Here is a 17,227-nt window from a genome sequence, read left to right on the forward strand (position 1 = left end):
TAATTATTCTTTCATTCTTTTAAAGCATTCATTCGTTGAATATAAAAATATTGTTCACCATCATTTGTTATATAATTAAGTATTCATGTAAACGTTTGATATAATATTAATTTCTTTTATTTATGTTTTCTATAAGTGTAAAGTCCATGGCCATCTCTTAAAAAAGAGTGTAAAGTCTAAAAAGAAGTGTACAAGAATACTTCCGAAGGTATTCTTATCTTTATGAAATTATCCGAATAGTGAAAATATTGAATTGTTTCTTAAGAACTAAACATGGTTATAAATTTGAATGGTAAACCAATATAAATTATTTGTGTTCTTTCTTACTTTCTCCCTTACTTGCAAAAGAAGTATTGACTTAGAGAATTTGATTTTTTTTAATTTATATATGTAGAAGTTTGTTCAAATTTTCTCTTTAGTTTTTTTTTTTAAAAAGGAAAATTTAATAAAATCTCATATACTGTTTAGAATCTATAAGCACTCAGAGACTATTTACCCTCCACGTCAGTTCAGGAGAGCGGATGCCTGACCCTTAGTAATCGGGCTTTACAACAAACAGGTTATCTTTAACCTAACTAATGTATTTGAATAGATTATCTATTGGCAAGTATTAAATTATCTATAATGTCACATTATCTATAAGATATGATTATTTTTTACTTTTATCTATCTTTCAAATGTTTATTTTTAACATTATCGCTAAGTTCTCGACAATTATCTATAAGCCAAAATTTATCTACAAGACTACATATGTCCCTACAAACAAGGACCAACGCCCACGCTCAAATTACTATAAATACAGGTTTCATTGAATCCATTTACACGACCACACACTTGGCACACAGCAACAAGCCTATGCCCCTCTCTTTCTCTTTTGTTCTTACAAGCACCATTATAGCATATACTTGTTTTACTCTCCTTGCACACATTCTTACTTGAGTGTTGGAGTAGTTTGTTTTGTAGATCTCCCTTTGCACATTTTCAAGTCAACGTGTGAAGTTTGGAATCCTACTTAACTATTTCTATCCTAACGTGTTATAGTTCTAGATTTTGGTAAAAACATCTCATTTTTGCATTTTTTTCTCTCTCATTTTTTTCAAAAATATATTTAAAAGGGTAATAATTTATAGTCTTAAATTTCTAAATAGAAAAATATAGAATTAAAAAAAAACAGATAAAACAAACAAAAGAAGTATATATCTCTTACATACTTTGTAAAGAGATATACATTATATTGTTTTATTTTTATTTTATTATATAGAGTTTAATGATCATACACTAACAATATTTTTTATATTATCATTCAATTATAATTTATCGTTAATATAATATTTTTTAAAAATTATCATAAAAATCAATAAATTTAACATATATAATTATTTTTTCTCTTATTGTTATTGTAATAAAGTTGTCAAAATAAATTATTATTAATGGAACGGGCCACTCTCACTTTCCCGAAACTTACATTAATGGAAGATTTTATTTTGGGTACACAATATACTTAAACTTAATTAAACATAACTTGGCAAAAAAAAAAAACTTAAACTTCAAATATTGATTAAAAGTTTTCATTTTATTATATTACAGTATTTGTGTTATAAGGAGTAGTCATCTTAATTCTTAAAAAACATCTTAATTAAATTTTAGCAAAGTCAAATTCTTAAGAAAAATATTTATTTATTTGCATTTGTGGGACCTATGAACCGGTCGCAGTAAGCGATAGAATATAATCACCAATCATTGATGACATTATGATAGGAAGGAAATGAACAGTATTTGCCAAAGCAGCGCTCACCCACGCTGTTCACGCATCCAATCCTACCGCATGAATTGATCGATGTCTTAGTCCACTCTGTTTGGTATGTATAAAAATACACACAACTGATTATATACATAATTGATTAACAGTTATTATTATTACTATATTAATTATATATCAAACAACCTCTATTTTAACTTATTTCTCACATTTTTTTTCTTTTATTTTCTTAGTTACTTAATTCTTCACGTATCAAATACAGTCTTACATTGTTAGTTATATAATTCACGTATAATGAAATTTAAAAAATTTAAATGGAATGATTAACATATTGATGTAAGGTCTAATTATGTTTAAATGAGTGAGAACATAATTTATTTAGTGAGAGAACTTATGTTTATTATCCATGAGTTAGATTAGTTTATGATCAAGTGAATTTAATTAGTGAGAGAAAATTTATCAACTTGTGTAAAATTTTATTGGGTCAGTGAGACACCGCAAATGATATTAGTCTATAATCCAGTAAATTATGAGATACTTATGATTTTTGGCCTAGAAAAAAATTAAAAATTTATAAAGTTACATAATAACTTTAAATATTCACATAATTTTTTAGAAAATTCATTGACTTTAATTTTTATATTTCATTCTTAATATAACTCACATGTAATATTAATATCCTTTATATATATATATATATATATATATATATATATATATATATATATACATTATTAATTTAATGCGTTTATTATGTGTTTACGTGAGTATGCGGTACTATTTTAATTTTGTTAGTATAATATTTATTTAATAGAAATTAAATTCTTAATATAGACAATATAAATTTATCCTCGTGATACATAATACTAATAGATAATTTTGTTATTAAATTTCAAATATATATATATATATATATATATATATATATATATATATATAAAGTTGATATATTATTAGTATATTAATTATTAAAGTAAATTATACTTGTATCCCTGTGTTTTTCTCAATTGTATCTGATATTTCTATTTTCTTTTACATTATTTTTATCCCTTTTTCTGTTAATGTCAATAATTAATGTCAATAATTAACGTCAATTAAAATAACCAAGCAAACAAAATTATCCTAAATATCTTTGTTATACTCGTATCCCCTGTGTTTTTCTCAAATTACATCCGATATCCTCCCCCTTTTTTTACATTACTATTACCTTCATTCTGTTAATGTCGTTAACTAACGTCAATTAAAATATGTGAGTGAATATAATTGCCCTAACATCTTTATTAAATACTTAATAACAAATTAACAATTAACTCTGTAAATGGACTTTTCTTAAGACAATAACAGTTTTTCTTTTAATATTTGATTCTTACTTCGTTGTTGCTAACACTTGAAGAAGATGCAACTTTTGATTAAGATATTATATCAAATACCTAGCCATAAAAAATAAATACATCAAAGAAAAGAGTTAAAAACACAAATGCAAGAGTAAAACACTAAAATTTGAAGCAAATGATTATATTCAATTAATAGGCATTGTTGTGAACATGCCTAACAAAAATACAACAACCAAACGATCTAACATGCATAAAAAATTGAACTAAGAAGAAGAAGAAGAAGAAGAAGACGGGTGTTAACACATGTGTACAAATAAGGTGAATTCACGTCCAATTAGAGAAAAAAAGAAGAAGAAAGAAGAGTGTTAACATATTTTAAAGTTGAAAATGATGTCATGCCTTTTATGGATTTAAGAGGAAGAAGATGTAGGTATTTTACACACAAATTTTCATTAAAAGTCATGTGACCAACATGTGTTTACTTTATGTTAAATCATTAAATAGTGTTTAGGAGAGAGGAGATCTAAGTGTAATGTGAGCTAAATAATTAAGGGGATTTTGTGGGATGCAAAAAAGGAGGAGTATCGAGTGTAATTTGGAAAAAACACATGGGTGAGAGTAAGGAAGAAGATGAAAGTATTTTAAACTTAAATTTTTATTGAAAGTCATGTGACTAACATATGTCTACTTTCTGTTAAATTATTAAACGGTGTTTAGAAGAGAGAGAGTATGAATGTAATGTGAGCTAAACAATTCAAGATTTTTTTTAGGATGCAAAAAATGAAGGAATGTCAGGTACAATTTAAAAGAAAACACAGAGTGAGCAAATGCAATTTACTCTAACTATTAATATACTATATATTATACCTTTTTATAATATAATTAATGTAAAATATCTAACAACTATTTTAATGAGTCAATTACTAATGGAACCTAAGGATGTAAATCAATCAAGTTATTCGTTAACTACTCGAGCGCGACTCATTAAATACTTGATTGAGCTCATTTGTTTAATTAAATAAACAAACTCAAGCTTGAGATTGGACTCAATTATTTAAATGGGTCAAGCTCAAGTTTTACAAGCTCACATTAATAGCTTGTGAATAACTCATTTATATATATACCATAAAAAAATTAAAAAGCATATATAAGTTTCACAATATCATACCACATGTTTTATTCAAAAAAACATGTTTTATTAATTACTAAATTGATTAAGTTAAAAAATAATTTAAGATTTTTTTTTTGCAAATTAAAAAAATTAAGTTATAGATGAATTAAATCAGTCAAGCTCAAATTTTTAATTAGACTTGTTTAAATAAATGAGTCAAATTTGATATTTCCATTTTTTTGATAAACCAAACCTAATTTTTTAGTGTTGGACTAGTTGGACTCATTTACACCATTGGAACCCAAATAATTAAGGGGGTGTTTGGTTTGATTGTTTTCTGTTTTTATTTTCACTGAAAACAGAAAATGATGATGAAAATGTGTTTGGTTAGATTTCTGAAAACATTTTCATCGAAAATGAAAACAGAAAACAACAAGAAAATGAAAACAATAAAATCTCGTTTTTAGTTGAAAACAGAAACCTCATTCGTGTAAAATGAAATTGTGGTGGCAATGAATGTAATTTTAAGCAAATCTAAAAATACAAAAGACAAGAAGTCAATATATTATAAATTTTCAGTATTTTTATTTCATGAAAACAACAAACAAGAAGTCAAACCAAACATGTTTTCAGAATTCTAATCTTTTGAAAATGAAAACAGTTTTCAGAAAATGAAAATAAGAAATGAAAACATAAAATGAAAATGCAAACCAAACACACCCTAAGATATCCAAGTCTATTTTCCCTCAAATCACGACAAATATAATATATTATAATAATAAAGTGTAAATGTATTACATGAATACTAATTGAGTGCTAACAATTTAATTTTCATTAAATAAATGTTATAAGAAAACATGGTAAAGTTTAATATTTTTTATCAGTAAAATATGTTTCTGAATTTTAGTGACGTTACATGCATATGATACTCTTAAAATTTTCATATATATAAGTAATACTTCTTTTATTTCAAACTATCTATTATTCTAGGAATTTTAGCTTGTTTTAAAATGTTTATTGATTTTAAAAAGTATAGTTAGCATTAGTTTTTCAATAATATATTTATTTATTAATGTCTCACATAAATGTTTAACTACATTAGGTTACATTTAATTTGTTTTTAAGTATTTGTTGGATGTGAAGTGGAACATCAAGTATAAATATAAAAGTTCAATATCATATAAGTGAAAAGAAGATTAGTAAACTTGAGTATTAAAGTTTTGGATTAAAGTGTGATGTCTGTTGCTTATGACTTATTCAAGTATATTTTTCCTATGTTTACCTTCCTTAGATGTACAACAATATTTTAATAAAAAAATATTTTATCAAAATAACTGATATTATTTTTTTCTTAACATATGTAGTTGCTTTTATATATATATATATATATATATATATATATATATATATATATATATATTAAAAAAATTCATCTAAATTGATTGAAAAATGTATATAAGTTGTTGTAAATTTTCTAATACCAAAATTCAATTCTTATTTATAAAAGAATATTATTTTTTTAAAATGGATCAACTGAATATTTTTTATATGCATATGCATTTTTTATGTAGAATTTCACATTTTGTGTGTGAAAATATACTAATATTAATTTAAACATTGAAATTACTTAATATTAAGAAAATATTAAGTGTATGTTTGATAGAGTAAATTTTTTTTTTTTTGAATTAAAACAAAATAAAAATGTAAATGTCATAAAATTTTATTGTTCATTCACTTCTTTTATTTTTTTCCTCTACCAAACGGAGTGTAAAACAAAAAGGGAAAAAACATGACGTCCTGGACTTGTAGCTGCAAGAAAACATGTTTAAAGGCACCTCTGAAATTCTAGAGGTTGACTCTGAACTTTCAGGAAGTCATGGCGGCATATCCGCGAAGATTCCGGTGGAAAGATGAGCATAGCACTGCCAATTGCTATATATCTTACCATCTACGAACTAAATAGTATACAATACTAATCTTCAAGAAAAATTGTAATATTTATTTTCAAATTAAGGGTAAAGATTTAGATATATTAATTCAGTTAATTGGAAATGATGTATGGATTATTTTTAATTTTTATAAATAAAAATATAATTTTAATTTAATTTGGAGGACGATGTTCTTTAGTATCCAGACAATAATATATTACTACTTTGAAGGAAATAAACATACTAGAGATTGTTCGGCGAGGAAGGAAGAATGTGCAGCGTCGTTGACTTATTTTGTTATCAATAAATTAATCAGGAGGGATTGTTTTAACTTTACTAAATATTTGATATTTGAGTCCTTCATAAACAATTTTGTTAAATATTTATAATTTTTTTATTGTTTATAATAATTTTATTCAATTAAATAAAATTATTTCAAATATAAAATACTTATAGTCTATAAATATTTATCAAATATAAATAAATAAATATATTGATGAATAAAAATTCATTCCATTTTATAATCACCCAGGACAGGGGAAAAGTAAATTATAATTTAATACGTAAATGTTAAAAGAACTATTGTCATTATTATTATTATTGAAGAAAAATAAAATATATATTGAGTTCACGATAGTATTACAATTTACAAGTCAAACATGGAGCAGTCACACGCAAGCGATGGCTTCCTGTCTGCGTCTCTATAGAAAAGTGGAATGGCGTATCTCATTTTTTCTTTTTCTTTTGTGTTTTTTTTTTCCCTTACTTTTCCTTGGTGCAGCAGTGTCTTGATCATATTATGATAACGAACTTCTAGGTTTAAGACTCATCATTCAAAAACTTTCAATATTCAGAAAAAGGATTTTAGATGATGTATCAACGTGACAACCAAGCTTAAAGGTAAGAGAAATATTATATATAGTAATATACTTTATGATATATTTTTCAATACAATTTTTTCTTATTGATTAAAATTTATTAAAAAAATATATAAAATTTTATAGTTTTTTATTTAATAAATCTTAGTTATAATTTTTAATTAATACTAATAAACAGTGGGTTAAAAAAATGTGTTAAAACATATTTACCAATACTTCTAGAAATTCTATAAATTAATTAGAGTTATCCACCTTTTAGGCTTTGGTTGTTGCGATAGAAAATAAAGAATTTTTCACCCATATAATATAAAAAAAAATATTTATCTAAATAATATGTTCCAAAAATTATTTACTTTAATGATACAAAATAATATTCACCGTAAGAAATGGATTCCGATTTCTTAACCTGAATAGTGCTATTTTTTTAATTGATTTTTAAAATAAGTTTTTTGTTTTTTTTAAACTCAGTTCAGAATGAGAATTTTGTGATTGATATATTTAGGCACAGAAAATCAATAGAAACAGAAGCAAAAGTTAAAGCAGCATCGTTCACCAATTTTTTTTTTATTTTAAAAATGCAAGATTTATGAGTTAAAAATGTTAGTTTTATTGTTATATTCATTCTATATTAAAATGGAACATGTTTTATTTATTTTATTTATCTAGGTAAAAGAATTAGATCAATTAAATATATGCATTTTTCTTAAATTCTATTCTAAATAAATTATATTTTCTTATAAATTAGTAAAATTAAAAATTAAAACAAAAAACAGTTAATTTTTTTAAAAAAATCAATTTTGAAAAACAAAAAAAATACTAAAATAAATAATAAAAAAACCAAAAAAATAAAAATCAATTCTCATTCTGTTTTCTTTTTATAAAAAAAAACATAATTTAGAAATCGGTTCTTAGAAAAAAAAAATAGATACCTTTATATTTTTTTTTTTTGAAAAAAGAGACGTACGGTTTATTTACTTTATTATAACTATTATGTATTTGTTATCACTCTTGTTAACTTTTTTTTCTTATTTATACAGTTCTTTATTGAATAATAATTTTGTTTTGGAGCATTATTAAATATATAAAGTTAAGACTAATGTTTTGTGTGTATAGAATACATGTATGATTTACCGAAGAAAATATTATTCGAACTCAAGTAGGATTATTATGTATGACAATTCTTATATTTATTCAATAATCTTAATAATAGTTATATGCTTATTTTTAAATAATAAAATTACTTATTGATAAGTTGTTGGTCCTAATGATCTTGAAAAGTAAGATCTTGTGTTGTGAATGAATAAATAAGGTTAGAAGAAAAACTCTTACTAAAGGCTAGTGAGATTTTTTTATGGATATTAATCATCAATAAAATTCATATGTTAATGTCATATTGATCAACAAATGTAAAAATTACTTTCCAATTATATTACTAGATTTTGAAAAATATTATAATACCAATATTTTCAATTTACATGTGTCGGACATGTTTAAATATAATTTGCATATTATCTTTTTTCTTTTGATCGAACAAAATAAATGAATAATTAAAAATGGACAATTTTTTTTAAAAAATTAGTAAAGAATTAAAAGTTGTAAAAAATTGAAGACTAAAAATTAAAATATGAAAAAATAAAATAACTAAAAACTTAATTAATCTTACTTTTCATATACCTGTGTTTATTATTTATTGCATAAAAATTTGTTTAATGTAAATAGTCTAACACGTGATATTTATTATTTAATATGTATAATTATTATTTTTTAAGTTTTGTTGTGATACGCTGTAAAAAAAAAATTAGTTGTGATATACTGTATATTATGTTATTGTAAAAAAAAAATACGGAAAATTGTTAGCCACAAGATCAGAGGTTTTAATTAGGCACTCCTAGCAAATATGAAAAAAAAAATTATACAATCATCAAATAGTGTTATTTTTTTAATATACTTTTAAAAAATAATTAAAGATTATTATTTTTTAAAGTATATCTTAATCTCTTAATATATATATATATATATATATATATATATATATATATATATATATATATATATATATATATATTATTTTTATTTTAACGGTATAAATCAATATCAATATGTCCTCCACTTAACCCATAGATTTGTATCGATGGAATTCTGGTAATTCAACCATACATGTAAATTATTCTGCTTACAAAACTCGATCGATTTTGGCATTATTCTTCCTTGTCGAAGTTCATGTTATCATGTAGGATTACTAGGATACACCAACAAAAAAGAAAATAGCACTATATCAATAAACTGACAATTGAATAAGCTATTAATTTAAGTTATTGCTTGATCAATTAACAATTGAAGAAAAACGTTTTAAAAAATAAATAAATAAAATTTATTGTAATCGCTAGAAGGAGGGCTTGAACCTCCGACCTTGTGGTTAACAGCCACACGCTCTAACCAACTGAGCTATTCCAGCTTTCGAATATGATTGTTCATAATATATTATATAACAAAATTACTATTAAGCATTGAATCGATGTGCCTCAAATAATCCTAACCCACACCACATCAGCGATTAGGGAAGTTGAAATTGACGGAGTAAGGAAGGGGTGGATGAAGAAGATATTTGGGTTTGGACCACAGATATTTCAAGTATTTATAGTGTTAGATTGGCGTACAAAGTTATTGTGTCAAATGAAAATTTGGTAAAGGAGGAATTCTTTCAAAAAACTGTGGGCCAGAGGTGTTCCCCCAAAGGTACAATTTTTTGTTTGGAAATTATCACAAAAAGGCTTTCAGCTCTTCAAAATCTTGCACGACACGATATTATTTCACTAAATGAAAGCATATATGGCTTGAAAAATGACGACGCAACACAGTTTTTGGGTGAGGTACATAGTATGGAGTAACATTTTGAGATGGTGGGATGTCAAACCTGTTACACAATGCAGTAAAGGATAGATTCTTGCCATTTTTTAGGTTTGTTGTGGACTAGGAAAGTGTCTAGAATTAAGTAGATGTCAGTATGGTATGCTACTTTACATGGGCTATCTGGGTATATAGCAAGAAATGCAGTGATGTTCTCAAATATCCACAAGGATGTAGATGAAATTGTAGAGTAGATGAAATTGTTGAGTAGATTAAATTCTATTCTTTACGTTGCAATAAAGGCCAAAGTGGGTTTTTTGTGCCTTTCTCGAGTTGGTGTCTGCATTATTGTGTTTGGCAGATTTTGCATTATTGTGATTGGATGAATGAAAGATGAGAATTTGTATGAGACTTGTTGGAGTGTTGGAGGAAAATGTGATGTGAAAGAATTCCTTTTGACACCTGGGGAACACTTCTGGCCCACATTTTTTTGAAAGAATTCCTCCTTTAGGAAATTTTCATTTGACACAATAGCTTTGTAGGCCAATCTAATAGTATAAATACTTGAAACATCTGTAGTCCAAACCCAAATATCTTCTTCATCCACCCCTTCCTTACCCCCTCAATTTCAACTTCTAACTCCTGTAGCAGATCATATTCCCATAATAGTGGCCGTTCATGAATACTTTCCTTGCTCATCATGACCGCAACAAACACTACCTCCCATTATTTAACGTTGTCATGTCACTTAACAGCAGGAACTAAAAAAAAATTCTTTAAACATTAAGGATTAAAAAAAATAAAAAATAAGTTAAAAACATCTTATTTATAGGAATCAAAAAGTTATTTAAAACCTTTTATTATATCACAAATTTTTATCTTTTAATTTTACAAATTGTTCTTCAAGTTATTGTACAAATTTATCCTTAAATTATAGACATTTTAACAGGCTTTATTTATATATAAAAAAGAGATAAGTTTAAAGAATTAAACAATAAATACAATAGCCCACATATAGGGTCATTGATATTGCATTTCAATTAATTTCTATTTTTTTAATAGATAAAATGTTTATTTACCTTATTACTAATATAATGTTTGCTAAATTAATATTTTTTTTAGTAACTTTTAATATTTTTTTAAAACTTTAACTTTTAGTTTCTTAAAAAAAATTCTTGAATGAGATTAATCACTTTTACGTTGATCAATGAGATTAATCACTTTTGCGTCTTTCTCAACTCCTATTGCTAGAGGGAGGAAGCCTAGCTGCGGAAGGTGGAGCGCGTTTGAGAAATAGGGCAACATGAACAAGGTTGATCTTTTCCATTCCAAATGACTCTACCGTATTTGGTTGGTTAGTCTTTCACATTGTTGTTTATGGAATTTTCAGCAACGAAGAAGAAGAAGGAAGAGGAGTTTGGTGATCGATGAGAGATAACGTAGAGGAAATGAAAGTGCGGATACTCCTTACGGGAAAATTTATATTTTCTTTCAATTTGTTTAGTTCATCTATAAACAAAATAGTCACACACAAACACATGTTCATTTTTGTTATCCTACATTTATCAATTACTTTAATAGATAATTTTATTAAATACTTATAATTCAAAAATATATTTTAACAACGCTCAACTATCAATGTTCAACTTTCAGTTACTAAATAATTGTTAGCTTTTAACTAAATTTTCCAGTTTACAACTATTTTTTTCCAAGCGTAGCCTAACTAAATAATTTATGTTTGTTTGCTTTTTTTTTTTTTTTTTACTTAAAACTACTTTAAAATTATAGTTCAAAATAAGAACTTTGGAAGGCCTGATAACTATCATTCTTTTAGTTTTAAATTTTCTTTTCAGTTAACTACTATTTGGAAAAAATTGAAATTGATTATCTCACTCAATGAAAGAATATATTTATAAAAAAATAAAAAATATATGTAAAATGAATGAAAATAATTTTAAAGATGATTTACATATAATTTATTATATATAACATTTTTTAAGGCTTTAATGTATAGAATATTATTTAAAGAAATTTAAGTATAAATTACAGAAGGTAAACTGTTTAAAAGCTTCATTTTTTCAATAATATTTCTATAAGATAAAAAATAATTAATTAAAAAACATCATTAATGTCAAACTATATTAAAAGTAATTAAAAATATTTAATATATATATATATATATATATATATATATATCTGTATATATATTATAATTAAGAACTTAAAAGCTTGACCACAAATTAAAAGTTATATAAAATTTTAAATCTAAATTAAATTTGAATAATAAAAATCTTAAATACTTTACAATATCTAAATTTATTTCACTATTTATTTACTTATCTCAGGAATTTTTTTTATTTTATGTAATGAAAAATAAAAAAAATATTTGAAATTTTAAAATAAATAATTTAAAACTAAAAAAAACTAAATCCACTGAATTATTTAATAGTAAATTCTAACATGTTTTGAGGCCTTTTGAAATTACACATAAATTTTACTCTTTTTTTACCATTACATTACAGCAACCTCTTATAAGGATACACATAATATGATATTTTTCAAATAATTAAAGGGTTAATATAATGTGTAAGTGGTATCAATATAATATATATAATGAATATAAATATAAGTGAGAAATAATTATATATTAATAGTTATACTGCCATCTAATCATAATCAAAAATAATTATATGTTTATTGACTTTTATAATATTTATTATAAAAATTATATTAATAATAAATTATTTTTGTAATTTATTTACAAAAATCAGCAATATTGGGAAGTAATTTTCTTATTTAAAAGTTATTATAATTATTAATAGGAAACGGATTCTTAAATTTTAATTCAGAATTTTTTAATGCAACAACCAGCCCGAATTCTAATAGGCAAAAATTAAAAAACTACTGTTCAAACTTGAAAGTATGGCGGTGATTCATGATGGTTATCTTTTAGATCTTTTTCGCGCCAAAATCCGTATTTCTTATCTTCCCATCCATTTAAATTTCATTTCTCTTTGGGAAGAAATTCTCTTTACCGGGAATCACACATCTGTTCTTCGTGGGAAGGAAAATGTGGAGGCAAGTGAAAGCCACAAGCCAAGATGAGTCGATTGGAAGAAGGAGGAACATCAATCCCGTTCATGTCGCCTTCATTGTTGATAAGTACCTTTGCGACAATAATTTCTCAAGCACGCGTTCCATCTTTCGCAACGAGGCATCTTCTCTCTTTGCCACTTCGTCAATCAACCAGGTTTCTTGACCACCTTTCTGTGTTTTTGGCAACCTTCTTGGTTTCTTTTTCCTTGTTTTTTGTTGTTGTTACCAGGGTATTTAAGAGTCCACCACACACAAACACAAAAATTTAACGTAGGGATTTAATCAATCAACCTAATTTGATTCTTATGGACAATAATCAAGATGAATAAAATCCCATTGTGTTGGTTTCATACTCAAAATCATGATGAAAATTAAACGCGGAAGCGTATCTGGATTAACCATAATGGAATGATGAAAAAAGTTGATGAAAATCAAGATTAATTTTATAATCTTCGAGTAGAGAGCTTTATTTTTTCTCATAGTTTTCTCTTTTGATGGAAATTAGAATAAGACAGTAATGTTGTAACTTCTCTATGCATATGGGATCATAATCACTTCTATTGGTCACTATCATCACCTATTCCAAATGTAAATGTAATAATTATAAGTTGGTCATTCATCAAATTATAATACTAATGTTATCTATACAATTAGCCTTTCATAACATATAACATATATACCTTTGGGTATAATTTTATAGTATTAGACCACTTTAATATTTTTTGGCTAATAAAATAATGATCTAACTCATAATTATATCAAAATTGTTAACATTTAACTAAGTATCCCATGAGTTTGAGTTCTTTGGGCCGGTTATTGGACTAATGGTTGAGTCTTTGCCTTCCTTAAGAATATATTATGTGAAAATTGAATTCAAGTATTCCCAAAAACTTAAATACATTGGGTTTCTCAAAATATGGTTTGCCATATTGTCTCTTGACCCAATTTTTTTACTTGTTTTTTGCATAGTTGCCGAAGACTTTGGAGGAGATGCTGGATGAGTATATATTTTTGAAGAAACAAAATGCGATCCTGAATCAAGAAAGAGTCATGGTGATGGAAGAGAAAAACAGGATTCAAATACTGTTGCAAGGCATGCAGAATGCCCTGAACACTTACAATGCTTTTCAGAGGCCACCCTCACTGAATGTCGCGGGGATGAATGCAAATTTTGCAGTAGTTCCTCAACCGAGAGTTTATAACAAAACTCCTCAAGGTACAACGTTTTTTTTTCCTTGACTAATCATGAGTTGAAATATTGGTTATCATTGGATGTTCTTGTTTTAATTCAAGGAGGTTTACAACTGTAATTGCTTAGAGCTGTCATTGAGTCCAAAGCTCCCAACCCATTCCCATTCAGCCCCTACTTAATCCATTAAAATTGTTGTCCCTTATTGTGAGTTATTTTCATCTCCAACCCAAATTCTTTAAGGGGTTGGGGCTTTTAGTGGTTGTTGCATTAGCCTTATTTGCTTGCAATCATGAGTTGACATATTGATCATTATTGTATGTTCTTGTTTTAATTTTTATATGTCAGTTGTTCTTGGTTTAAAGGTGGTCTACAACTCCAATTCTTTAGTGTTGTCATTTAGTCCATAGCCTACAGTCCATTCTGTCCTTCCTTACTTAACCCATTGAAACTGTAGTGCTTGTGTGGATGGAAGCTAGAAGAGCTTTTGAGAGTTTTTCTGTTGGAAATAGAATTTTTTTTCTTGTAGAAAAGCTCTAAAAAATTCTTCTAGCTTTATATCCAAACATGCTCATAGTCCCTCATGTGGGTTGGGGTTTTAGTAGGCTGTTGCACAAGCCTGATTTGCTTGGGATTTTCCTCAATTTTTATAATCTCAACAGTAACAACTACTTTAAACTGTTTAAATTGTGGAAGCAATTATCATTGTGAATGATTTTGTTGTCAACTTTAAATCGAGGTTGCAATGTTACAGCTGAGGATGCGTGGCGATCTCATTAGCTGGTGTTGATGGGTTTAAGTTATATGAATGATGTTTTGACGTTGCTTTGCTTTTTTATTAGGTGTTTCTACTATTACAAGTATTTCTGCTGCCATGCAAAACACATCTAATACACAGTTGCTTACTAGAACTGTCAACACCAATGTGGACACTGGAAACTTCTCAACACCCATGATTAGTGTGTCTGACAAGAAGAGAAAAGATACTGAAGCAGTAAATGGGCCTATAGTTGCAAAGAAACCTCGTGGTAGACCACCTGGCAGGAAAAATCAAGTCCAAGGTATAATTTTCTGTGAATCTATTAAGTATATTCTAAGCTTTCATAATGTCATCAATTGCATTTTTACTCTATCTTTATTTTCAGGTGAAAACACATCACCACAATCAAGTAATGCTGTCAACAACCAAGTAGTTTCTTGGCCATCTTCTTCTGCAACTCAATCATCATCTGGGAACTGTGCACCCAGCGGATCACTGGTTCAAGGATCCAATGCTGTCAAAGGCTCATTCAATCACCCTCCACTTTTTGTTCCAGACAATTCCCCAATTCCAAAGACACCTACAACACAATCCTCTCAGAGTGATACATATGTATCCCCTACTAAAATTTATCCTGCTGCATCTTGCAATGGAGAGGCTAGTCCTACTTGTTGCACTATGAATCCAACCAACAAAGTTATGGTTGGCCCTGAAACACAAATGGCTTATAAAGAGAACAGTCATTGCAATTCTCCTATCGAAGTAGATACAGGCAAATCAAGTAAGAAGGATGACGTAAGGAGCAAACTGAACTTTGATGCCTCTAATATGCCTGAGAGCTTGGACAAATCATTGTCTAATGAGGTTTATACATCTGAGTCTGACAAGGAAGTTGACATATCTGACATTGATTTTTCAAACTTGATGGATTGCTGCCCATTCCTAGGAATCACATCCGAAGATTTTTCTTACCATCCAGTTCCAACTCATTCCAAGGATAATGCTTCAACGTATTGTTTCTATTTAATGTTGCAATTCCTTCTTTGTTATTTAATGCTTGTATCTGGCATTGTTTTTATCTTTATTTAATAGGTCTTCTCATGAATTCAATGCTAATCATTTGACTTACCATCAAACTGCAAACAATCACCGATAAATATTTGAATATACAGGAAAATAAAGTTCATTCTGTATTCTGCATAATTTTGCTCTAAACCACTGTTTACTGAGAAGTTTTTACCTTTGCAGGCCTTGATAGTCAACATGTCTGACTCTTAATTTGGGATATTAAACACCATTCATTTGTTCCTTAGCCTGTTTGGTCATTAGGTAAGGCTAAAATGATTACTCTTATAGTGATTGTTGATGACTTTAGCCTTTGTTGTTTCTGGTTACTTAAACCAAAAAGGAATAAGTTACTGTAAAGGAATTCATTTGAAAAACTTCTCACGAATCAACTAATTATGTTTTTGTGTAGAAAATTATTGCATGCCAGATCACAACAGACTTGTTTGATGTTAGCTGTTACTCTGTTGTCAAATTTCTTGGTCTAAGCCTTAAGCTAGTTGTGTATCTGTTTTCTCTCAAAGAAAATTAACTTTCTTCAAGTCTGGCTTTGATTTATTTTATTTTATTTTTATTATTATTACAGTGGCTTTCATTACTAATTACTATAATGGAATAAATCCTGCTAAGTTTCATTATTTTTGTTTGCCATTTCCAATTTTCCACTGATTATATTTTCTCCACTCTTGTGCAGGCAGTACAACTGAGAATTTGAAGTTACCAGTCAGCAAGGTTTATGTTACTCATATGTTACGGGAAATGGATCATGTCCAGCTAGTAATTTGTTATGTGACTGTGATAACATTCAGCAATTAAACAATTGGTTTGACGAGGGATGTATAACTAAGCATTGTAGTGAAAAGCTTTCAGATAGTTGTGTTTCTATTCACTCTCGAGAGTAGAACTAGAATTGACTTTGTTCAAGTCTGGCTTTGGTTACTAATTATTGTAATGGAATAATTCCAATTTCCAGCTAATAAGTTCCATTATTATTTAATTTGTCATTTCCACTTCACTTATTATATTTTCATTACTCAGCACAACACAGAATTTTGAAGTTACTTGTCAACATGATTTATGACGTTACATTACTTATATGTTAGGGGGAAATGAATTCAGTGTAGTCATGCACTCACACGATCAGTGATTTGTAAACTATGTGATAAACATCAGATGATTCAGATATTAAATTTGCGTTTTAAATCTGATTTATTCGATAAAATGAGTGACTTGATTTTCATCTGATGTTTTGGACTGCTG

The 17,227-nt window shown here is 26.9% G+C and overlaps 1 protein-coding gene and 1 non-coding gene across 2 annotated transcripts; one reads left to right on the plus strand and one right to left on the minus strand.

Moving 5' to 3' along the window:
* Window positions 1-9,391: 9,391 nt before the first annotated feature.
* On the minus strand, window positions 9,392-9,465 carry TRNAN-GUU (transfer RNA asparagine (anticodon GUU)). Its single transcript has one exon. It is a non-coding gene; the product is annotated as a tRNA-Asn (tRNA).
* A 5,535-nt stretch (window positions 9,466-15,000) lies between these two features.
* On the plus strand, window positions 15,001-16,964 carry LOC102667180 (uncharacterized). The gene is made up of 4 exons (XM_006573263.3): window positions 15,001-15,203; window positions 15,288-15,912; window positions 16,151-16,231; window positions 16,662-16,964. The coding sequence occupies exons 1-3, from the start codon at window positions 15,017-15,019 to the stop codon at window positions 16,155-16,157; spliced, it is 819 nt and encodes a 272-aa protein (XP_006573326.2). The 5' UTR covers window positions 15,001-15,016; the 3' UTR covers window positions 16,158-16,231; window positions 16,662-16,964.
* The last annotated feature ends 263 nt before the right edge of the window (window positions 16,965-17,227 follow it).

The sequence above is a fragment of the Glycine max genome, chromosome 1 (assembly GCF_000004515.6).
Source record: "Glycine max cultivar Williams 82 chromosome 1, Glycine_max_v4.0, whole genome shotgun sequence".
Classification (NCBI taxonomy): domain Eukaryota; kingdom Viridiplantae; phylum Streptophyta; class Magnoliopsida; order Fabales; family Fabaceae; genus Glycine; species Glycine max.

Coding starts and splice junctions, on each gene's coding strand:
- LOC102667180 (XM_006573263.3), top strand. CDS start 15,017: ATGCAAAACACATCTAATACACAGTTGCTTACTAGAACTGTCAACACC. Junction 15,204..15,287: donor CAGGAAAAATCAAGTCCAAG/GTATAATTTTCT, acceptor CTTTATTTTCAG/GTGAAAACACATCACCACAA.